Below are 23,296 nucleotides of genomic sequence, written 5' to 3'. Positions count from 1 at the left end.
ATTGAATGTTTTGAAAAGCTGTTCATAAAGCTTATGGCGATTTTACAGTGTTTGCAGGAATAATAAATATAGGCTAGTAAGAGAGGGATATTTACATATCTGGTTGCAAAGAGCTTAATAATGGCCTCAATTGGCCCTTCGCAAAGGTTTAGAAAGACGGCTGCGACCAAGGCTAGCAAGGCCAACCGCCGTGCTCGTATTTCGTTTGACCAGGATGTCGGACTTGATGCTGAAGTTGGTCCTATAGCAGAAGAAATTGACAAAGCTGTAGAGACAAAATCTGAAGAGCCTCAATTAATTACTGCTGCATTTCTAAGGAAGGGCCTACGCCGGAAACAAGGACTGACGGCAGATCTGTTGAAGGCGCGTCTACGCGAGCGACTTGCGCCTTCCTCTGACGAGACACGGCTGTCGAGTCCTTCAAGTTCGTCGATTAATTATTCGAAAGAATATTTGGAGGAGTTGCGGAGTCAGACGCCGAGCAGACCTCCGGAGCCATGCCTTGCCCAAGAGCCGAATGATAAGACAACTACAGCGGATGTCCAGGTCATGGCAGATCAGCAAGGAATTGAGACTAAAGAGTCGATGACAGAGGATATCGATATTCCGGACGAGGCATTCATAACGCATATTATTGAAAAACGAAGACAGCTTGCAGAGTCATATTCCGAGCGATCGAATGAGCGCAAGACCGACGAGTTTATTCCACTTGAAGATGAATATGGTGAAGGGCCCATTAGAATGGAAGGCATTGAACCTGCGGAACTGCGAGAGGATGATGACGACACTGAAACTACTCGGCTACAACGGGAAGATGATATTGGTGAGAACGAGTATGATATGATAGCCGAAGGAAGCGATGGACGTATTCCTCTCAGTGCCAAACAACAGGCTGAGCAACATCGAGATAAGCAGCGATTAATGCAAGAGGCTCTTGAAGAACACGAGGAAGAGGAGGAATATACTGCACATATAGTTGGTATCAGTGACGACTCAGATGATGACTGGGAACAGGCACAAATCATGAAGGGTGCGTTTGGCGTAAAAAGTGCATCAATCGAGAGCATTAAGTCTAAACCTACACAGTCGTCAAAGTCAGCTGCCACTCTGCGAGAAATCCCCGATTTTGAGACTGTTCTGAAACGTCTGAAATTAACACTGGAGAAACTTCAAAGACATCGAGATGATAAGATCCAGTCGCTGCGCGAGCTGACTGAGGAAGAGCATCGTGTTGGGGAGCGGAAGAAGCAGCTACAATTATCTCTAGAATCCCAGACGCTTGACAACCTACAAAACACGTCGACCGAAGGGTCGGATTAATATAAAATTTTTATAATCTATGTACAATAGCCGAAAATGGAATTACAATTTAACTGAAATGATTTTACCATTGCGCCTTTTTCACCTCCTTTCCGTCTTTGAATAATGTTAGCTGACCACCTTGGATCGTAACTGCGTTCATTCGATTCAGGTCAAGGTATCCTTGGAATTTCACAACGCATTTGGTATCATTTTCAGTAAGCCCGCTTTCCGTCGCCTGACGCCGTAGAAATGAGCCTTGGATCACCGCTATTCCAGTAACGTTAACCCAGGTTTTACTGTTCATCCTCTCCAATCGAGTCAGTAGTTCTTGCAGTACATCTTCCTCGTCTTCATTTGCAGTTATGCCAATGGCACTTGAGATTGGGGTAAGCAGAGCCGTGTAGGCCTCTTCGAGGGAAAATATTCTCACGCTGAAGCGAGTACTGGGAAAAACTGCATGGGCAGTCTTGCGATAGACTTCGATTCCCTTGACAACGTGTTCTGCGGGCCGATCTGAGGGGAACTTGAACTCGATATCAGAAACCGATTCGATCATTAACGGCAATCCGACGATGGCAGCTACGGTATCCTTATATGCTAAAGATTCCAGCAATGCATCCCGAGTTATGTCTACTGCTAGTCAGAACAAACTTCACTGTTATGAGCACATGATCTGCTTACTTCGTAGATCTTCCAGTTGGTCCTCCGTGAGAACTTCTTCAAACACATACGGCTTCACCCAATACGGAAAAAAAGCCTCGTCATTCAAAAAGTATATCTTATAACTACTGTATCCTAGTATTCCGAGCGTTACTCCGGACAGTAGCAGAGTAGGAATCCATGGACCAACACCAGCCTTCTGTTGCAGGGAGTGAGAAGCGGCAATGGTTTCCCGAAGACGATCCTCGGAAAACCGTCTCGGTGGGAGCATCTGAGATCGTGAATTCACAGTCGAAAAACGGCGGATCGACTCATAGATCGGAGAGCTGGCGTTCGAGATCCGCTGCGATCTGATCGAACAACCAAGACATGAGACCTGATCTAGACAACGAAGGACTGAGATGCGATTCAGCATTCGCAGTATATGCACCACAGGGAGTCTTGCTATAGGATCTTATATACGACGTCTAACCTCTTATATCTAGAGGCAATTTTTTTCGAGTCTTAACCGTACCTCTGCCAATGGAAGTTTGTCAAAATTAATGAGATCTCATAGCGGATCCCATTAACTATGAAGTTACATGCAGAGGGGTTTGAATACAGCAGAAGTCCCGAGTAAAAGATATAGAAGTATTCGAAGTTTGACTGAATCTTGTGGAAATTATCAGAAGATAGATAATTAATAAAATCAGGCAAGGAGAAGTTTAAGATAAAAGTCTAGACCGAATCTTCTGTATTTCCGTGCGTATTATTCTGTTTAAGCAATCTCTGCATACTTTCGGACACAGCCATCATGTCAAAGCCCTCCACGCCCGAGCTGAAGAAGGTAAGAAAATGACTGATTTACAGAAAGCAAGTTTTTTTCTAACATTTTAAGTACATGGATAGACGGCTGTTGATTCAGCTGAATGGTTCTCGAAAAGTGACTGGCGTCTTGCGTGGATACGATGTATATTTCACTGTGTGATCGGCTCTTAAACCGCACTTGTTAATTTTGATATATAGGTATTTTTAAATCTGGTTCTAGATGATGCCTTTGAGGAAAAATCAGGAGACGAAAAAATTAAAGTGGGAACAATTGTGGGTGAACTCATCTCAGACCAAGTTTTGCATAAAATTAACTATAGCAGGTAATTCGCGGTAATTCGGTAGTTACTATGGAGGTTAGCTGAAGATTTGTGTGTATTCTAAACATAATTCTAACATCAGGTAGGCACTGGAGAGGGTATAACAGCGAGCTTAAGCTCATAATTTTTTTATCTATTTTCGAGGTTATACTGGACCAACGGATTCTTTGACCTCGAGTTATTGCGAACGACATTAGACGCTGGCCTTTTTTTATGAACTTGAAGCAAAAGTTATTCATACTTGTACATTATTGACTCATTTATGCTAATATAAATGCTTGATACTCTCTACTTAGCTTTCTCTATCGATCTAAAAACCTGCAAATTGTTCCTCTAAGCCTGTTCGGCTCGCTCTCCAGCTGCATTAGTAGTCAAATCATAATTTTTATAAAGATAAGTTTGTTCTTTATACCAAAACACTCTCTTTATTTAGGTATATATTGCCGTTCATTTCACTGCGAACACTCGTTCTGGAGGCACTTGAAGCTTTACCAGTTGTATGTTGGATCATTGAAGCGTAGAACTGCTCAAATCACATATTGGAACATTTGTAAACTCTCCAACTGCGCTTGACAGTGCCAACTCGGACTCTAAATCGAAAATGTGCAGCATTGAAACATTTAATCTCTCGCCTTCCCACCTTTCATTCTATCTTCAGAGAATTTCACTCTCAGTTCATAAGGCCTACAAACTGGTAGGGTTAGGCTACCTCGGCTCGCGTCGGGATATGAATTTCTGATCTACGCGTTCTCCAAGGTGAAGTTTAGCCAGCACTTCCGGTTTAATTGACCTTAGTTTCGAGAGAATTTGTACAAGAATCGAATACATGGAACTGCTATTTGGTTTAGCTTTGTAAGGTATGCTGTGAGAGCAGTTGTGGCTCGCATTGATGTTCTGGAATTTTGATTCAATTTGCGAGCACTAACAAAATTTCAGCAATTTCACAACCTTCCTTTCATCTCCAGCACAGCACCAACATGGCTGTGGAAACACAGACGACCTCACAAAAGGAGTCTAAGGAGACTGTTGCGGCCAAAGCTCGTCTTGGTTGGGTCGTCAATGGCTCATTGCTTGTTCCGTTGTGGTTTCTATCTCTAACGGCTGTTGCAATTACATTGTTTTCGTTTGGATTTCTATTAACCCGTCCCACTTTACCGAACATTGCGAGAAAATCCGAAATATACTCGGATCCTGAGATTAATCTTCCTCGGCCCTTTAAGCGAGCGATTGTTGTAGTTATTGATGCGCTCCGCGAAGATTTTTTGACGGGTACATCTGATTCTTTTTACAGCAATGCGCTCACTACTCCGCTTGGACTTGCTGTTGCCGAACCTGACAAGGCCGCCATTTACAAACTTATTGCTGATCCTCCCACAACAACCTTGCAGAGACTCAAGGCACTAACCACGGGATCATTACCTACTTTTATTGATGCCGGCTCGAATTTCAATGGACAAGCTATCAGCGAGGATTCTTGGATACAACAGTTGATTTCGCGGCATGGTCCTAATCGAATTGCCTTTGCTGGGGACAATACTTGGACTTCTTTGTTTCCGTCTCTGTTGAATGGTTCCAAGTTGGAAACTCCGATCGTCTTCCCCTTCGAGTCCTTTAATGTTTGGGACTTGGACACCGTAGACACTGGCGTTTCGCAGAATCTGATTTCTCTGCTTGAAAAGAGGTCCGAATGGGACGTCCTAATTGCGCATTACCTAGGTGTCGATCATGCAGGTCATAGGTATGGGCCCGACACCGAGCCGATGAGGAATAAGCTGCTCGAGATGGACATTGCTGTTCGTAATATCGTGAGTGCGCTGAAAGATGACGATGAGACCGTTCTGTTTGTCTTAGGGGATCATGGGATGGACGAGAAAGGTGATCATGGAGGGGACTCGAAATCTGAAGTCGAAGCTGGATTATTTCTGTGAGTTTCATGAGATTGGGAGAATGTCTAGTGCAATATCTAACAAATTTTCTAGGTATTCCAGCCGACCGTTTTTGTCTCCTAAGCATGCGATTAGTACGATCAATCAAATTGACATTGTTCCGACACTATCTATTCTTCTTGATCTTCCTATTCCATTCAACAATCTAGGGTCGCCAATTGTAAGAGCTATGCTTGGCGTGGATAACAATTTTAAGCAGCTTGCGTATGCTTCTAGGCTGGTTACCGAACAGATTAATAGGTACCGCTTATTGCATCCATCCTTTGTTGAGGCAGCCGAGGCATCTATGCTGTATGAATCCGCGAATGAGATTATATCCACTAAGGATTATAAACTAATAAGCGAGATCAATCTTGCGTTTCACTATGAAAATCTCCGAGTCTGCAGAGCAAAGTGGGCTCGTTTTGATTTGATGAGCATGAGCTTTGGTATTGGAATATTTGCAACAGCTGTGATCTGCATGATAATATTTTATGGTTCCTCCTCGGGAGAGGATGAGTCTGTCCTAGACCATTTAGCTTTTATTTTTACTAGACTTGCTATATTGGGGCTCTTAGGAGCTGTTTTTGGTGGGATAATTGGGGTCGCCTATGGTCAACGGCTTTCTGGATCTCTGCTAGGTTATGCGATAGGGAGTATGCTAGGATTTGTTGGAGGCCTTTTTTCTGTGAAATCATTCTCTGCCATATCCTTACCTTCTCGCTGGACATTGCTTGCGTTTCTCCTGACACTGCTTCATGGAATACTTTTTGCTTCCAACTCATTTGTTGTCTGGGAGTCTCGTTCGTTAGCATGGATTCTCATTTCATTTGGTTTTATAGTTCTTTCAGCATCTTGTCGAATTGAAAATCCAACTCTGCGCGCATCGGCCATATATAATACAGTGATGTTTATCGTCTGTACACGACTGGCAGAATATCCAAAAATTTGCCGAGAAGAGCAGCTACCTTTTTGTCAGAGTAATTTTTACTCTTCCCCGTCTTCGACGCTTTCTTCTTTGCCGGCAATTGGTGTCATGCTTTCGGTTTCCATTTTTTTACCATCCTTAGTTCGATCTTTCTTGAGAACATCGGCTTCGTATGAAGGCTCAGCTGTGCTATGGATAGGTTCGGGTTTGCGATTGCTCTTGTTTTTCTCAGTTATATATTGGGCTTTAGATTACGCCGAACTTGATCCGAGATCTCTTTCAACAACAGAAGACATCCAGCCTTTCAAATTTATAGTGTCGCGACTAGTCATTGGTGTTGCTCTTGTCGGTGCTCCTTTAACTTGGTTTAGGGCGTGTCCAATCTGTATTCGCATTGAGATGACAAACAACCAAGACCGAATAAAGCGTGCTGCTCAGGAAGGCGATTATGAAACTGTGGAGAAACTGAAGCCAGTTTCAGTCGAAATCATTGGATTTGCAAATGCTTACGGAAGTTTGTATTTGCTGTTTGTGTTGTGCATTTTCGCAGCGCTTTTTCTATGCAACAAGCCTCTTGGAGCGATCTCGCTGGCTCTGATGTTATATCAAATTCTATCTCTGTTTGAAACTAGTGATGCTTTAGAAATTCCCCAGAAATCTCTACTCTTAGTTCCGACTGTCCTAGGAATGCTTGCAACACAATACTATTTTGCGACCGGCCATCAAGCAACACTAGTTTCGATCCAGTGGGATATTGCATTTATATTTACCGACAAGATAGTATTTCCAGTGACCCATCTTGCCTTAATTTTCAATACTTTTGGACCTTACATCCTCGCGGGTCTGTCGCTACCTCTAACGGTATTTTATAAACTTTCGCCATCGCCTAAAAACCTTCGGGCCTCCGAACTTATTGTCAGTAAAGTTGTCAAAGCAGTGTCTGGAGGAATGATTCACGTCGCGTTATTATCGCTTATTAACTGCGTGATGACAGCGGTTCTACGTCGTCATTTGATGGTCTGGAAAATATTTGCTCCTAGATTCATGCTTGCCGGGACAGCTATGTTGGTTTTTGAATTGGCGGCCTTGATAGGTACTTATGCCGCTGGTCATACTGTACGTGGCATATTTGATATTTTTGGGTGAACTTCCTTGGGGATGCCATGCTAGAAAATATTGAATTATCATTTGTAATTTGTGCATAATCTGCTACGTGTTATGAATATTGTACATCACATCTCATTTTGGTGACCATCTGTAGGTATTAGTCAATCAAAACGTGTACAAAATTGTATAGATAATTTCTGTTGATGCCGTAAGTTACATCTTCGCAGCTCTCGTCTCATTTCCTAAATAGATTGGCTCAGGGGTGACACATTAACGGGCGATGAAGCTATACGGGAACTCTGAAACGGATTCCATAGCTCCGTTTGCTATCATTTGCAAAATAAGAAGATTTTTAGTGTTTATGAACTTGCTTTTTATTTACAGTATTGAGAAGTGAAGTGATACGTGTTTGCCCGCTTAAGAAATCTTTGAACTATGTCTGTACTTGATTAATTGCCACATAACATTATGAACAAGTTAGCAGGTTAGAGCGGAACTATCAAAACTCTCGTGCAATGCCATAATACACTGCAAAAATTTATTTTTGTTGGATTCAGTCGAGTTGAAAAGTCTGTGATTTGTGCTCTAATTCGTCATGTTCTGCTAGACAAGACTGACTTTAGTAATATAATGCCAATATTAGTCTATAGATTCGTTAAACTAGATAACTATCATATCTATCAGAAATTATATTTATTGTCCAAAGTATTTCTGAAACTGACAATCAAACTTTGACAAGCCGATCTTCGTTTGAGGAAAAACACGAACTGAGTACATGGAAACTGCTGAAATCTAATAGACTTAAAAGTTAGTTGGGCAGCTCATACAGAAACAACAAAAATTTTGCTTTGCTCGTGTTATATATGCAAAAATATAAAATCAAGCTTTTTCTGAGAAGCACTGCATTTTTTACTGTTTCATCTTAATACATGGCTGAAGATATGAAAACCAACTCTGAGACTGTTGACAACAGAAGGACTCATTTGCTGAACTTCTGCTTGGTACTCTCTTCCGTTGGCAAAATATTACATGTTGAATAGAATCGATAATTTTTTAACACACGTACACACTTTGCAGAAATTTCTATTTATCAAAAGGACTTTCTTCTATCTAAACAGTTACTTATATCCGGCTGTCTCATTTTCGCTCCGCTAATCTGTACACTGACTCGAGAACACATCATTAATTTAGTAAACTAAGTTTTCGCTTAATTCATTTAAGCCATGGCGGATTCGTACCCTTGTAATTTACTGGTCAAGAACGGAATACGAAATGTGCTACCCTAGATCATATTCTGTTTATGCCTTCAAGATAGGAATAGCAGCCACTGATTGTAAAATCTGCTTGTAACCTAACATTTTCTGATATTTCTAGTCATGATTCAACAAACTTTCTGCGGATATTGAACAAGCTACGGTTTTCATTCAACTCCTCGTGTTCCTCGGTCATCACTGTTGCTCTCATTGCAAGTCTTCGCAAGAATACAGCCGCAACTATGGAGCGTACATAGAGTAGAAGACTATAATAATAGTAGCTCTGTGAGAAAGCGAAACAATTTTTTTCGATGCTGAACTGGTCGACAAGCATATGTGCAAACCAATTCGAAGTGAAATTTACGAACTAAAATATAGAATGTGTCTTGTTTTGCAAGATGAGTAAAATCAAGTGGAAAAAGATGTCAAATGGAAAGTTTAAAATGAGTGGACAGTCACAACATTAGCAAGAAAAAAAATCAATTTTGAGTGGATACAATTAAAACTAGATACTCATGCAATCGTCAAAGATCAAAGGTATCTGAATAAAGCATCATATCTACATGATCGAATATAATAGATACGTTTTCTTCCAGCTTACGTCGACATGTTTGGCAATCGTCTGGTATACTGCATCATCTTTCAGCTCGGCTTCAAGCTCGCCGACAATGATCTCTTTTAAGTTGTCGACATTGATAGAAAATATTTTGCCAAAATAAAGAACGTCGAATAGTAATTGTATCCAATGATCTTTCGCACCTTCTGATAAGTTTATATTTGTATCGTCGGATTCGGATGAGCTAGCGATGTGGTCTTTAGAATGTTGAAGAGGATCATTACCAGGATGTACCGTCTCCATGGTAGAATTTAGCTCTACACTGTCTTGTAGGGACTGCTCGGTAGTCGGCTCAACCTCGATATTGGTGTCCGAATGGATTTTAGTCAGTCCATCTGAAGTCTCAACAGGCGACTGGTCAGAATCGGCAGCGATTGTGGAGCCGTCAAAAGCAGTAGCATCTTGATTCCGTTCCACTGTCTCGGCATTAGTTGGCTTCACAGAGCACAAATATTTTGTCAAACACTCCTGAATCGCGTTTGACCATCTCAGACCAATACTTCGTCGACAAGTCTGCACGCCAATCGTCGCATTCAGAACTATATCTTGACAAGAATCTTGAAGAATCGGCCTGGCATAATTTTCGTAGACCCGTTCGGATAACCATGGCGACACATATATAGGAAACGGACCTGTCTCAGAATCTCTTTCCCATAGCGACTTAGTCACCGGAGCCGCAAAAAAACGGATAAAATCTTCAACAGTCACTGCAGTATGAAATATCTTGAACGAAAACGCCTGATAGGAATCCTCGACCATCTTGGAAACGCTATGCACGACTTGCAAATTTTTAATTGGTAGCTCACCAATTCGTCGAGCTATACGTACATGGGATTTCACCTTGTATTCGTCATCAGAAACTAACGGTAGCAACTGGTTCATCGTATCGAGAAGCTTCATTGCACCGCCTGGTACAACTTCTTCATCTATGACTATCTGCAGCTGCTGGGCTTCCAGCTCAGCACCTTCTCTTAAAGATTCAATCCACTCTTCATCCTCCGTACCTAGCGAATCGTAATCATAAACACTACTAATTTTGGATATGACTTTCTTGATACTTTCAATACCCGACCACCATGTCCTGATATCATCAATAACTGATCCGCAGTTTGTCGAACGACTGTCTAGAAGACTAGTGATTGTGTCTCTGAACTGCGATGCGCCTCGTGTAATGTCCAATGACATCCACTGATCGTCCCAGAATCCTGTGGGCCCTCGAACTGACTTGGTACTAGAGTCCATATTAAGAATTACAGACGAAATAGATTTTGAAAGTGTCTCCGAGTCTGTGAGATACATTAAGCACAGCTTCTTTAGCTCAGGCAACCAGGAATTATTCCAAGTCGTAGAACTGCTGAGCAACAAAGGCTGAACGGCATGCCTATCGACAAGTGAAAGGAAAATGGTTCGTCGAAGATTCAGTAAAAGTTGCAACGACGTCTCGACAGAGTTCCGCAAGGGGACTGTTCCGACGATGCTAGCCAATACATTTTTAATACCAGTGTCAAAGGCAGACACCACCTTGCTTTTAAAGGGCCCAAGAACTTCAGAGATCTTAAACGAAGTGCCAACATTGTTGGTCTGCAGCGTAAATCCTGATACTTTCTTGTCCGACCATACACTTAGCAGCGCGAAATCAATGTAAGGCAGCTGCCGGATCTCCGAATCCTCGAGCACGGGCAAAACTGTAGCGCGATTAAGAGATCGGTTGAATTGAGTTGGAAACAATGAAGCCGCGATGCTCAGGGTTCCATCGAACATTTGGATTGCTTCTAGCAACTTTTCAGAAGTGTTTGTAGATAAAAGATCATTGATCACAGAAAATCGCCGGTCAAGGAAGAAAGACAGTGAATTCGAGGCCGTTTTTCCAGTGAACAGACTATGGGAAATTAAAGCGTCTAGGATGTGAGGAAGCGTATTTCCTCGTAATGTGGATTCAATGCTTGCAGTGTACTCGTTTTGCAAGAGCTCTATCCGTGAGTCGAGTAATGACTTAATGTTTGCATCTGGATCGGATAGAGTAGATATAAATTGTTTCGAGAACATGATTAGTTTGGCAGCTGGCAGCACCGTGGTAGGAGATTTCAGCAGTGAGTGAATCGCAAAAAAAATATCGTCCAAACTCTTGACCAATGCCACAGTCTTTTTCAATTCAAGCTCTATTATAACCTTCGTTAATACGTGGCTCAGCCAAGATGCAGACGAATGTACGGACCTGAGTTCTGAATATTGTTTTCAAATGCAGAGACATTAGCAACCCGTTTGCGCAAGCTTCGAGATCCACAACCTGAACTAAGCTCTCTGAATTGCTTTTCCATGTCCGCTACTGTTTCATTCATTCCAATAATGGAATCAGCTGTGGATAAGAGATCCCGATAGCTCTCACCCACGAGCTTTCTCAGCTGTTCTCGCTTTGCCTGAGCCTCATTTCTGATTTGAAAGGCAACTACTCGGACTTGTGGAGGCTGGTAGTGTTCAAACACAGTTTCCCATGAATCTATCGAAGCCAGATCAAGGGGTGCTTGACTCTGGTGACCGACCGACGAGCTACTGACAGTTCGTCTTTGACCAAACTGAGGGCGCAGCGAGCGAAAAGACTTGAGTGACGAAATTGAGGTCGACGAGCTCGATGGTTTGATCGCCGGCGAAGAACTTGACGCAGCCATTACTTACGCCTACGTTTCGCTTTCAACAAACGCGTGACGGGCTGTTGTCGAACGATTTGGCAGATGCTGCTACCGTCGAGATATCAATAAAAATTTTGGACTATAATGTTTGACAAGCCAAATGTGTAGATACTCTTGCAAGAGTATTCAATCCGTAATTGGACTCTCACTTAGGAAATCCAGAGCAAGCAATTCAATGCTTGAGAGCTTACTCTGCTGCAGTCCCTGCCAGACAGACGGCTCTAATTTACAAAATATAACATTTTGAAGGCGTTTGTATTCAAGAGAAAGCGGACAATACTACAATTACCTGTTGATTTTCAAATTTCTGGAGAAAACTCTCAAAGCTGTAAGCTCGACTACTATAAACCTCAATATTTAAGTAATCTGCCAATTTGTTTATTTCTTATTCAGAGATGCATGAATAGCTGTCTATGGATATCCACTTCACACAATCCCCGTAATACTTGTCAGCGAAGCTCCCAAAGTTGAATCCGGACTAGTATTTCGGTCAACCCCACAAATCAATATCACACTGGTAGACCTTAATTTAGCTCTAATTAATCTGCACCGAATTGAATCCGAATATATTCGAACGAGAATTTTGCTAGAACGAGATAATTTGGGATATGAATGATAGAAAAAAGCACAAGGTTTAGGAATTAATACGTCTGGTGGACAGCACGGACGAACAATGCGAATTGGCATTATGGCGGCGAGAGCAATTCCTCAGAAAAGCATTGGCAAACTTGTTGGTTCAGGTTTAAGGTTGCTGAGAGTTGGCTCAGCTACAATATCCATCACAATTTTCAAATCTATACACACTTTTCCTTATCTACGACGGCCGATGAGCTTTCCTCAGCCTTCGAAAGACGTATGGATTGCACCAGGAGCCGGATCAACGGGCCTTACGGCCGTGTCGGCTGGACCAGCCGAGAGTAGCATTGTTAAATCAAATAAAGGGGTTCCTGCTGATGAGGATAATGTTAAGAAGCTCAATGAGCTTTCGAACGATATTATAGATGCTGAAACCCAGAAACCTTACAGAGATGTGTCTCTACATGTTATGAGCAGAGAGATTTCTAGCGGAAATATGGGTCCATCCGATGGACCCAATGGTGGAAGTCACGATTATGATGATCCGAATGGATCTGGCGTGCTAACTGTAATTCCACCGACTATTCGATATCCTCATCATTTTGATACCTATAAGACGTTCAAGCAGCTACAGACGGCAGGCTTTACCAATGACCAAGCTGTTGCAATAATGAAGGCTATTCGCGGACAGTTGGTCGAGCATCTGCAACAAGCTCAAGGATCATTACTATCGCAAGCAGAACTGGAAAACGAAGCATATTTGTTTGATGCAGCATGCTCAGAGCTTCGAATAGAGATACAAAATAATCGCAAGGCTTTAGCACAGCTGGAACAGACAGAAATGGCAGCTCTGCAAAGAGAATTTGGTACCATAGAACGAAACTATCAAGAAGTCAAAGACGTTATGAAGAACGAAATCAGCATTTCAGTGAATGACTACAAAAATGCAAACAAAATCGACTCCAAGGCTAAGGAAATCCAAATTCAGCAGCTACGAAACAGGATCGACATCTCGATAACGTCGGATCTACGCGGTGAGGTCGAGGCATTACGTTGGCAGACTACACGCCGAGGCTTAAGTAAGTATAATGTATAAGGGAGTGCAACCTTTGGGATGGTATGCTAATCGGGCTAGTAACAATCGGGTTCATAGCGATGCTGATCCTGACTGCATTATCAGTTCGCGAACGTCGAATAAAAGCCGAGAAGGCTAAAGAGAAGGATTCTGGCAAGGTGGATTCTGGCTCCTCCAGCGAGTTGCCAATAGATGTTCCGGAGTTGTTGTATCTCAAATAGAGCTCAGAAAGTCAGTGTGGAATATTGACTACTCATACAAAGAGAATGCTATCTGTAGAACATTATAGTTAGGTCACTCGGCACTTTATTTGCCGTAGATCCAAGGTCCCAGGAAGTCAGTCAGTCTCTTAGCAGAACCTAAACGCTGTATTACACGTGTACGGTCAGGTGCGTACTTACTATGGGTCTTGAAACCACCTGTACAGACGACGCTAGAGACTGACTGAGTAGGGCAGGACTTCATAGTGAGAAATGAAACTTTGCTCTGCGTATTCAACGCCTGCACAGAGAGAAGACTAAATCTCAGAAGCCGATCAATCTGACTGTGAAAGAGCGCCGCGTTTATAGCGACTCACCAGCTTAATGTACTTACCTGCCTACATGGACATGCATCGGCATAAAATGCGTAGATCTGATTCCGGATGAGCAGCCTCCAAGAAATAGCGGCAGATCCGAAGAGTTCGGGCAGATAAAGATCAGGCTGCAGACACAATCTATGGTAAGGAGTATACTATTTAGCACCATATTATAGCTAGCACAAACATTGCAGTTCACATCCCGCTCAAAATCGAGCCTACGGAGTCGCTATATGGTAGCTAACCGTAGCGGATTACTCAGTTTCCGCTGATAAACGAGCACTCGGCCGTTCGTGACTACACGCAATCCAAATATCTACAACCCAGTTTTTCGCATGCCTTTTAGCGTTCCCTTTCTGCGTTATCTGCGATTTTCAAATCCAATCCTCATCTGGTTATCTTTCTATTAAATTCCTGAACTAATCTTTCACGTAAATAACAAGCAAGTCCAGTGGCCAGTATCATACACAGTATAACACAGACCGGTCTGTGTTTTACGCTTAAACCTGGTCTCTGAACTTATATGCGCTTATGGCATAAATCGGAGATGCGAGGAGGCTTCTACCACGCCACACCCCGTCCGTCGCCGCCCGAGAGCGGGCCCATCCAACTTACTTCTCCCCGTTCTTTTAGCAGTCCTTGCGAACCAAATCCCCCCTCCAGGCCACTGTCAAGCCAGCCTTATCGGCCAATTTGCCTTGAACAGTCCTGAAAGCGCAATTATTCTCTCACGTCGCAACTTTGGCGCCCAGAAATGAACTCGGACACGTCCCTGGCCGCGTCCAGCGCTGGACCAACGAGCTCTTCTCACGGTCCTGTTGCTCTATCGCAGCAAGCACTGCAACAACAGCAAAATCAGCAAAATCAGCAGCAGCAACAAGCTCAGCAGCAACAGCAACAGCAAATCGGATCTTCCCAGATCCCGGGCCAGCAGTTGCAGGGTCAGCCGACTCCTCAGCAGTCCCAATCGCAGCAGATCCAAGGTTCTGCTAACCAATCCGTTCAGCAGCCGGGCCAGCAGCAAAATCCTAATGGACCTCAGAAGCAGGCTGGATCTCAGCCATCTTCTCATCATAGATCCGAGCAAGATTTTTTAAATGCCTACATCTATGACTATCTTTGCAAACACAACTTCCACCAGTCCGCCCTGGTCTTTGGCAAAGAAGCAGATATTCAGATCCACCCCGTTTTAAAAGGCGCCCCTATAGCCCAGCCTGGTTCAAATCAGCAAGCTTCTCGGGGAGATCAAGAACAAGCTGATTTTCTTTCAGATCTGAAACCGGAACCTCGTATGAATGGTGAGACTCCGAGTGGCCCTGGCAATGGCCCTTCTACCTCCAGCCAGCCTAAGTCCGATCCGGATCAGTCTTCCCACACTTCTTCGATTTCCAATGCCGAAGATCCTTCAAGTGTAGCAACTGGTTCTAGTAATACTCTTTCAAAGTCTGTTGGTATTATTGACGCTCCAGAAGGCTTTTTGTTTGAATGGTGGCTCATCTTTTGGGACCTCCTGTTTGCGAGATCAAACAAACCTTCTTCGCTTCCTGCACAGCATTTCATCCACGCCCAGGTAAATCTGTGTTCATTTTTTTCTCTGGTGTTATACCTTTTCTAACTAATATTAGCGTCTTCGTCAAGAACAGGCTGTCCGTGCCGCTCAGCTTCAGCAGCATTCTCTTGGTAACGGTATGGGTGCTCCTGGCCAGATTGTTGGTCATATGCCTTCGTTTGGTCACACTCCTTTTATCAATCGCTTCCCTAATGGCATGAGTCAAGACGGTTTACTTTCTGACCACGAGAAGCAACTTCGACAGCAGCAACTCGTCCGTCAACAGACCATGCGCAATCGTGCTGGCGTTCTAAACGCGTATGTATTACCCTAACATCACTGGTTTGATATCGCCATTTCAGCGACGGTACCAGAGAGCTGACAGAGGACTTTTATATAGTGCACAATTCCAGTCTATGAAACAACAGCAGCAACAACAGCAACAACAGCAGCTATATGCTAATCAGCAGCAGCAAATTCATCATCCTAATCAGCCGAACAGTGCGCCGCAATCTCAAGTTTCCCAGTCCGGCCAACCTGCCGACACGACCACAACAGCACGATCTTCTCCCGTCCAATCATCTAATTCACCTTCTAAACGGCAACGTTTGTCCCCCGATGGAACTTATGCCCAAGCACAGCAAGGTCGATTCGTTAATTCAGGTCAGCAGCCGAACCAGCATAATGCTGCCCTCACCCAGCAAATGCTTTTGAATTCGGGCATGAATAATATGAACTTGGCTCAAATGGGCGCTCAGCCCGGAATTAATGCACAGATGATGCTCAAGCAACAGCAACAGCAGGTTATGGCTGCTCAACAACAGCACGCTCAACAGATTCAGCAGGCACATCAGCAGGGCCATAATCCTCAGCAGGTTGGTCCACATTCGTCTGTGCAAGTGCAGCAGATTCAGCAATATTCAGCCAATCTTGCCAATAATCACAGGAACCTGATGAATGTTAACAAGGTTCCGGCAGGAAATTTTCCTCCTGGAGCTGCTCATCTAGCTGGTGGCCAGCCGATGGTTCCTCATTCATCTGGAGAGCAAGGCCATCCTGCAATGTATGTTACTGATTCGTACGGTGGTAATGTTGTGGCTGGAGGTCAGATGAGAATGCCTCCCACTGGTCAGCAATCTGTCGGAGGAAATACGAATGCCCTGCAAGATTATCAGATGCAGTTGATGCTTCTTGAGCAACAGAATAAGCGACGGTTAATGGTTGCTCGTCAAGAGCAGCAGGATGCTGTAATAAAGCAGCCTCAAAATGGTCCTAATAGTAACCCATCTGTTGGTCAGGCTAATGCGCAATCTGCAGAGAATACATTCTCTGCTATTTCACCACAGCAAATACGACCCGCACCGTCTCCGCAGCCTACAATGGGTATGGTTAAGCGTCCGACTCCTAAGATTGCTAATCAAGCAATTCCGGGATCTCCCATGTCTGATAATCAAGGCCATCCGATCAACCAAGGCCAGCCACAGAGTAATTCTCGCAACTCATCACCGAATATTGCGGGTAATTTCTCGGCTATGGACCAGTTCAACGCTTTGGTCGGTAATAACAACCAAGCGGGCAATATGATACAAGGACGGGGGGTTCCGCAGGCTCATCCAGTATTTAATAATATGCCTCAGCAAATGCCTAATGACCAGATGGCATCACGACAGCAGAATGGCGGTCCAGCTCGAGGACAACCAAATGGAGGTCTTTTGTGGAATCCTCAGCAAACCAATGGACAGTCTATGGCACAATCTCAGCCGACACAGTCTGCTGTTGCCCAAGCGAGCGGCCAGCAGAATTTGGCAGGCAATCCTGTTGCTGGTGCTAATCCTGTTGCTCAGGTGCGACAACAGCAGCAACAGCAAATGCCACCTCCACAGGCACCTTCTGTGGCGCCTCGAAATTCAGGTTCGCCGTCGCTAGCGACTACTCCGATCACTGCTCCAACTCCTCCGCCTGCTAAAATGGCACCCAAAGGAAAGAAAGAACCAAGAGAGCCAAAAAAGAGAACGAAAAAGCAATCCGCGGTGGCCGCCGCTGCTGCTGCAGCGGCGGCGGCAGCAGCAAATTCTACGAATCCTGTTACACCTTCTGCTACACCGGGACAAACCTCCGAGCCACCAACCCCGACTACGCCTATTACACCTCAGCATCCGAATTCGTTCTCCAACGCCCCGACGAGTAATATTAATGGAAGCGGTGCAGTTCCCGGTAATAGTAGTAACACTAACTCACTATTACTTAAAGCTACGACGTTTTCTGCTTCGCAGAATGCTGCAAACTCGACGGTTGCGCCGAGTGCAGTAACGACGGCGGGAATGTCGAATGCGACTATTTCTGCGCCGCAGATTCCTGAAGTACCTTCTTTCATGGATGCGGAAGCGCCATCATTGTTCCCTGATTTCAATCCTGATGCCGAAGGCGAGATGCAGGATTTAGATTTTGATATCAACACCTTTTTCAATACAGAAGATGCGACTGGAGGAGGGCTGGCGTTTGACTCGGCCGGGACATTTGCATCTTGGAATGAGAGTGTCGAAGCGACCGGAGAAGTCTAGATCTGAATATGTGCTTTTTAATTTTTGAATTGTTTTTGCCGTTTTTGGTTTCGTGCTTGCAGCAAAAAAAGTGTTTCGAATTGAAATTATGTTTAATCTGTACAGCGTGGTTTGCGACAGGAACAAAAGATAGCATCTCTATCGTATACAATTTTGGCCACTCGTTCGAATTTTGTTTTAATCAAGTTTTTTTTCTTTGAGTTTTCGTTTTTGTGCTTTGTGTATTATGCTATGTGCTATGTGCTTTGTGTTTCCATGTCTGTCTTATTGGTTTTAGTGTATTTATTATCTGTGAATTGTTCTTTGTCTTTTGATGTGTGAAAGTAATAAGTGACTCACAGTGTATATTAGAGTGCAGATATTATGTTGATTATTTATTTCTCTTTATTTTTTATATTTTTATTTATTTATATTTTTTGGGTGTTAATGGTGTTTGGTATAATTGTGCGAATATTTCCGACGTCTGTTTTGTTGAGTCATTATGTGATATTAGTAGTGACCGCGACGCCAGTCATATGAAGTTGGAATTGAATATTTATTTAGTATTTCTATGTAAATTGGGTCTCATTCAATGGCTGGAGAGTTGAGCATGCGTTAGTATTAACGATTATTTTGAGATCTCTTTCTCGGTGTCAAAAGTCAGTCCCTTCGTCCATTCCAGATTTTCACCTGCCTATTTATATAAACCTTGTTAGTAAACCTAGATGACATAATAATGGAGCAAAGAAAAAGAATCTTACGTAGGATAATAAAGGTGGAACTTCGACACCGAGTATGGATTCTGGAACATGAGCACCTGAAGCCAACAGCCAGCGCTTGCCTTGTTTCATAAGGTCAGCGCGAGAAGAGTCAGCATCATCTTCGCCGACAGTTCCGGCTTTGTTTTTGAGAGGGGAAAATTCATCATCTCTAGAGACCTCGAGATTTGCAAACTCTGACATATTTAGTTGCGGAAAACAGTCGAAAATGAATTGTTCGAGTTTGATTCCGTTCGGAGTTGAGGGTGTCAAAGTTTCGCCAGAGGAGAGATCAATACAGGGGATTTTCTTTTTCGCAACATGATACGGAAGATAATTTTCCCTCCAGGTTGGAATGGTTTCTAGATACGCTAGCGAGTAGTAATGATTAACGATGTTTGCGGTTCGGAACGCGAGGGCGCTAGTGCCCTCAACAGAAGCGACTGTGCGATGGGCCATTTCGTCGGAGATCTCGGAATATTCAATCACAGCGGGATGATTATCTTTTGATACGATCAAACCGACATTTTCCGTAGGATTCCTTTTGGGCACCGACTTAGTAGCAACACTGACGTTTCTGGAAGCGGCAAAACCAAGAAAAACCGGATCTGCCATTCGAACCAAACAGTTATCCACGCAGTACGCATGGAGATGCCTGATTCCACGCTTCTTGAGATCTTTCAGCACGCCGGCCTCGGTAAGCGCTCGATAGATTCCACCATTACCATCTGGTGCAACTGCCACTTTTGATTTCGTCTCTAGCATGATCTTACCGGCGTTATCGATACAAGGAAGTACACCTTGTTCAAAAAAAATGATGTTTTCTTCCTCAAGTCCAAAATACGAATGCTGCTGAAAAAAGGCCTGCGTAGGTGCTCTCGTTGGCCCCGAGGTCATAATATACCAAGGAATAGTCACCTTCCCTGAGCCTGTGGAATGTGCGACTACCTTCTGCAGTGACAGGATCCTCTCAGCTTGCAAGGCAAATAACGATTTATGCGACGGCAGACCAATGTCAAAACATCCCTTGGGGGCCGTTGATCCGAGACGAGTTCCCTGACCACCGGCAAGCAAAACTACCGCAACAGCGTTCTCTGCAATCAGCGCAGTTCCCTTTTTCTTCCAATCAACAATCTGATCCGCTGATGCCGTGAACAAGGAGGCAGTCGCGGAATCAGGCAAAGGAGTAATTTCTGGACCGACTGAAATTATGGATTCATTAGAAATTTCTGGTGCTAAAACTGTCTTTGCAATATTTGTAATGCGATGTGGATCAATAGACTTTAACTGCGCTAGAAAGGTAGATTGCTCTTCAGAACTGAGCTGGTCGTAGAATGTGAACACATGGTCTTGACCAGCAGCAGTGTATGCTGCCTTAATTTCATTATATGACATGATATTTGAGTTCCTATGTTGATACTAATGGACTTCGGTCAATTGTACTCTAATCTAGAGAAAATTAGTCGAATCAAAACACAACTGTGGTCGAATTAGAAGGATTACCCATAAATAGTTGATCCTACGCGGCTGAGCTGCTCTTACTACGTACATCTTATGAGCTCAGCCTCACAAGCCAGAGTGTGTTGAATGTTAGACCAAAGATGGACGAAGGATATATTAAAAATATCTGTATTTATAGTGCAATATCGAAATATCATGAATTCAAGGAAAGGTAAGAGTGGGCGATAGGGATGTCACGAAAGGAAACATGTCTTTAGAGCCGTAGAGCGAAATCTCCACGTAAGAGTACACTGATAGCAAAACAGTTAATTAAATATAAGTAGATATGTACTAATTGCTTCCATCTGTATTCACTCATCGCCAACAGGCATTTCATCTTCCAAAACGCGAATCAGTGTCAATTTCATCTCTGTAGTGTCTTGACCACGTAAAACATCGCTGACAAACTCGACTTCGACTTGTAACTGAACCTAATTCAAGTTAGATAAAAATTACTACAGCAGAAACATATATGAATCAGCTTGCCATTTCCAGAGCACCACGCAAGACTCCGCATAGCATGTTTGAAAACCATAGCTCATTCATGGCTTTACCGTCATCGGGGAGCTCGACAAAGTCTGCGAGAGGGTTTTCGTCGAATATTAGACTAAACTGCTTATTGTCTGACGACCAGTTCGCAACTACTGGAGTGATGTTTAAATATATCTTGAACCCAACCTTAACTTCAGTTAGTTGTTTGAATTGAACGAATCATTCATAGAAAAGTGTACTTTTGATATTATTTCTGCTGTATCTTTGAAAGATCGGCACCGATCTGACGACGTCCGCGCAAGAAAATCTTCAATCAATCGAATTCCAATATTGTAACCCATTTTGTCCAATTGTTCGTTCACTTGCACGTAATCATTACTAAAGTCTTTACACAGCTGGGCCACAACAGAGCCGTATGTAAGTGTCACCAGCTCGGCATTCTTGGAAAGTTGTTAGCAACGCGGACTTTGACATGGAACTCAAATATATGCGGATATTTACATACAACTTTCTCAATTCTTGTCTTCCAGACATCTTCACCAACTTGTCTTGGTGTTCTAGACATTACGGCAGATATTGTCGTTTTAACAGCCGTCCAGTTTCTGACTGACGACTGTGCCAGGGATGGATTAGATATGAGCGGAACTTTTCCGAATCAATAACTGCAGGAAATCAGACTAGTCTATAAATATCAATAGTAGCTGTAATATTTTATATGCCTAATTAAAGTTATTCGCAAGAATTGGCCAAATGTTAGAGAATTTAGTGGATCATAAGCCTTTACTCTGCATCCGCAACTTCAACTAGGTCTGCGGCTCTGATTCTGGGTGGATTAAGGACATCAAAGAATTCTTCACTGAGTACGACACGGGCGGAAACACAAGAAATACGACGGATCTGGTCAGCAAAATACCGAAAGTTCAGGGTAGTTTATAATTTAATGTCGGATAAACGAAAAACTGGTCCAGAACTGGAAGGTTCCGCTGCTAAACGGCCGAGAGCGACGTCATCAGTTGCTGTTGTCAACACTTCTGTAAGCTCAGGTCCATTGATTCAACAGGTATTTAAAGTGCACATACATTAAGTCGGATTCGACTCGCTCATCAAATATCAGGTTCAGCGTAGTTCTAATCTTCAAGCGCCAATTATCCAACTCTCCGGCCATCAGGTAGGACGCTCTGCCAATCTTTTTGCTGTGTATATTAACATTTCCAGGGAGAGGTATATGCGTGCCGCTTCGATACCTCAGGCGAAATAATAGCCTCGGGGTCACAAGACAAAACGATATGTAAGTTCGTAATTTTCTTTCTATTTTACAGTATCCTAATTAAACCTAGTGCTGTGGAATACCTATGGATCCAATGACAATTTTGGTGTGATCAAAGGTCATAAAGGAGCAGTTCTTGATCTTGCCTTTTCAAGGGATTCGCGCAGTCTGTTTTCGGCCTCTTCAGATGCGACTTTAGGCGTGTGGGATATAGACAGCGGTGTAAGAGTCCGTAAACATGTTGGACACGAAGATATTGTCAATTCCGTTGACAGAACGAGACGGGGTCCAGAGCTTCTTCTGTCCGGCTCCGATGACGGTTCAATAGCTCTATGGGACCCTCGGGTTAAAGAATCCATAGAATATATGGAAACTGATTTTCCAATTCTGAGTGTTGCCTTTGGAGAATTGGGTAATCAGGCGTTTTCTGCTGGTATCGACCATGAAATCAAAGTCTGGGACCTCCGGCAGAAAAACGTTATCTACACTTTACCGGGACATACCGATGCAGTTACTTCTTTGAATGTGTCTGATAATATGCAGTTCTTGGTTTCTCGCTCAATGGATAATACTGTGCGCACATGGGATATTCGACCGTTTGCACCCGAAACGCGGCAACTCAGCATCTACGAAGGAGCACCTTCTAGCGATCTTGAAAAAAATCTGATTCGCGCAAGCTTCAGTTCAGATGGATCTCGAATCATTTCCGGTGCCGCTGATCGTACTGTCGTAGTCTGGAACGTCGAATCAAAGAAAATTCTATACAAACTGCCGGGTCACACTGGTTCAGTCAATGACGCCCGATTATCGCCCACCGAACCAAATATCATTCTGAGCAGCTCCACTGACCGCACTTTAATGCTTGGTGAAATCTCTATTTCCGAAGCTTTTTGATTGCTGCTATATGTTTTGTGTTGTACAATAGAAGATTCCTCATACAAATAGTGATCGTAGATTAGATAATCATTACGATCACATGGCTATCTGCGGCGTTGGCGGTAGTTTGTCGAGAACTCCGTTGTTATAGTAGAGCGGTCAGGGCGACTTTGCAGCCTTAGAACCGAATCGTGAAGACAGTTTTCGAGGGCAATTTCTTTGGATAGAACTGCAAAAAGTGAAATAAGGTGGATCTGACGTTCAGACGTGGAGCAAAGAGTGAATTTTGATTGAAAACTATTTCCTCCTGTCCTCTGGTTCTGAATGGCTGGCGACGACGAGTCTGAATCTACTGCCGTCGATCCACTGCCTCTGAGCGGAGACCATTTTCCGGGCTCATGGAACGATGGATCTGACTTTGATGACCAGAATATAGGGAATGAATGGTCAAGTGCGATATCATCAAATTCTGCAGTTGCAA

At 43.5% G+C, this 23,296-nt stretch overlaps 10 protein-coding genes across 10 annotated transcripts; 6 read left to right on the top strand and 4 right to left on the bottom strand.

Annotated features, from left to right (window-relative positions):
- Positions 1-5: 5 nt before the first annotated feature.
- Positions 6-1,379, top strand: V1516DRAFT_677791 (nineteen complex-related protein 2-domain-containing protein). Its single transcript, XM_066922649.1, has one exon. It carries the CDS (start codon positions 121-123, stop codon positions 1,318-1,320), a length of 1,200 nt encoding a protein of 399 aa, XP_066777070.1. The 5' UTR covers positions 6-120; the 3' UTR covers positions 1,321-1,379.
- V1516DRAFT_677790 (uncharacterized protein) lies at positions 1,311-2,553 on the bottom strand. The gene is made up of 2 exons (XM_066922648.1): positions 1,984-2,553; positions 1,311-1,932 (listed from the first exon to the last, which is right to left on the bottom strand). The coding sequence occupies exons 1-2, from the start codon at positions 2,375-2,377 to the stop codon at positions 1,385-1,387; spliced, it is 942 nt and encodes a 313-aa protein (XP_066777069.1). The 5' UTR covers positions 2,378-2,553; the 3' UTR covers positions 1,311-1,384.
- Positions 2,554-2,603: 50 nt separating this feature from the next.
- V1516DRAFT_677784 (ribonucleoprotein LSM domain-containing protein) lies at positions 2,604-3,511 on the top strand. Its single transcript, XM_066922647.1, has 5 exons — positions 2,604-2,788; positions 2,840-2,911; positions 2,968-3,042; positions 3,093-3,125; positions 3,176-3,511. The coding sequence occupies exons 1-5, from the start codon at positions 2,756-2,758 to the stop codon at positions 3,191-3,193; spliced, it is 231 nt and encodes a 76-aa protein (XP_066777068.1). The 5' UTR covers positions 2,604-2,755; the 3' UTR covers positions 3,194-3,511.
- Positions 3,512-3,794: 283 nt separating this feature from the next.
- V1516DRAFT_692037 (uncharacterized protein) lies at positions 3,795-7,243 on the top strand. Its single transcript, XM_066923870.1, has 2 exons — positions 3,795-5,013; positions 5,069-7,243. The coding sequence occupies exons 1-2, from the start codon at positions 4,067-4,069 to the stop codon at positions 7,086-7,088; spliced, it is 2,967 nt and encodes a 988-aa protein (XP_066777067.1). The 5' UTR covers positions 3,795-4,066; the 3' UTR covers positions 7,089-7,243.
- A 1,618-nt stretch (positions 7,244-8,861) lies between these two features.
- Positions 8,862-11,584, bottom strand: V1516DRAFT_665225 (uncharacterized protein; the record flags this gene model as incomplete). Its single annotated transcript, XM_066920659.1, has 2 exons — positions 8,862-11,077; positions 11,134-11,584. 2 exons carry the CDS (start codon positions 11,582-11,584, stop codon positions 8,862-8,864), a joined length of 2,667 nt encoding a protein of 888 aa, XP_066777066.1.
- A 709-nt stretch (positions 11,585-12,293) lies between these two features.
- On the top strand, positions 12,294-13,477 carry V1516DRAFT_665224 (uncharacterized protein; the record flags this gene model as incomplete). The annotated part of the gene is made up of 2 exons (XM_066920658.1): positions 12,294-13,260; positions 13,317-13,477. The coding sequence occupies 2 exons, from the start codon at positions 12,294-12,296 to the stop codon at positions 13,475-13,477; spliced, it is 1,128 nt and encodes a 375-aa protein (XP_066777065.1).
- Positions 13,478-15,113: 1,636 nt separating this feature from the next.
- Positions 15,114-18,282, top strand: V1516DRAFT_443098 (uncharacterized protein). The gene is made up of 3 exons (XM_066919044.1): positions 15,114-15,403; positions 15,472-15,700; positions 15,783-18,282. The coding sequence occupies exons 1-3, from the start codon at positions 15,319-15,321 to the stop codon at positions 17,941-17,943; spliced, it is 2,475 nt and encodes an 824-aa protein (XP_066777064.1). The 5' UTR covers positions 15,114-15,318; the 3' UTR covers positions 17,944-18,282.
- Positions 18,283-18,323: 41 nt separating this feature from the next.
- V1516DRAFT_639857 (nucleotide-diphospho-sugar transferase) lies at positions 18,324-20,194 on the bottom strand. The gene is made up of 2 exons (XM_066920089.1): positions 18,684-20,194; positions 18,324-18,616 (listed from the first exon to the last, which is right to left on the bottom strand). Exons 1-2 carry the CDS (start codon positions 20,073-20,075, stop codon positions 18,551-18,553), a joined length of 1,458 nt encoding a protein of 485 aa, XP_066777063.1. The 5' UTR covers positions 20,076-20,194; the 3' UTR covers positions 18,324-18,550.
- A 75-nt stretch (positions 20,195-20,269) lies between these two features.
- V1516DRAFT_677767 (NO signaling/Golgi transport ligand-binding domain-containing protein) lies at positions 20,270-21,506 on the bottom strand. The gene is made up of 4 exons (XM_066922646.1): positions 21,178-21,506; positions 20,912-21,112; positions 20,667-20,858; positions 20,270-20,611 (listed from the first exon to the last, which is right to left on the bottom strand). The coding sequence occupies exons 1-4, from the start codon at positions 21,235-21,237 to the stop codon at positions 20,492-20,494; spliced, it is 573 nt and encodes a 190-aa protein (XP_066777062.1). The 5' UTR covers positions 21,238-21,506; the 3' UTR covers positions 20,270-20,491.
- On the top strand, positions 21,492-22,880 carry V1516DRAFT_653238 (WD40-repeat-containing domain protein). The gene is made up of 4 exons (XM_066920288.1): positions 21,492-21,732; positions 21,787-21,840; positions 21,888-21,960; positions 22,010-22,880. Exons 1-4 carry the CDS (start codon positions 21,613-21,615, stop codon positions 22,831-22,833), a joined length of 1,071 nt encoding a protein of 356 aa, XP_066777061.1. The 5' UTR covers positions 21,492-21,612; the 3' UTR covers positions 22,834-22,880.
- The last annotated feature ends 416 nt before the right edge of the window (positions 22,881-23,296 follow it).

The sequence above is a fragment of the Lipomyces oligophaga genome (genome assembly GCF_038497815.1).
Source record: "Lipomyces oligophaga strain CBS 7107 unplaced genomic scaffold V1516scaffold_5, whole genome shotgun sequence".
In the NCBI taxonomy this organism is placed as follows: domain Eukaryota; kingdom Fungi; phylum Ascomycota; class Lipomycetes; order Lipomycetales; family Lipomycetaceae; genus Lipomyces; species [Lipomyces] oligophaga.
The sequence above is the reverse complement of the archived record's forward strand: the minus strand, read 5'-3'. Positions and strand labels throughout refer to the sequence as shown.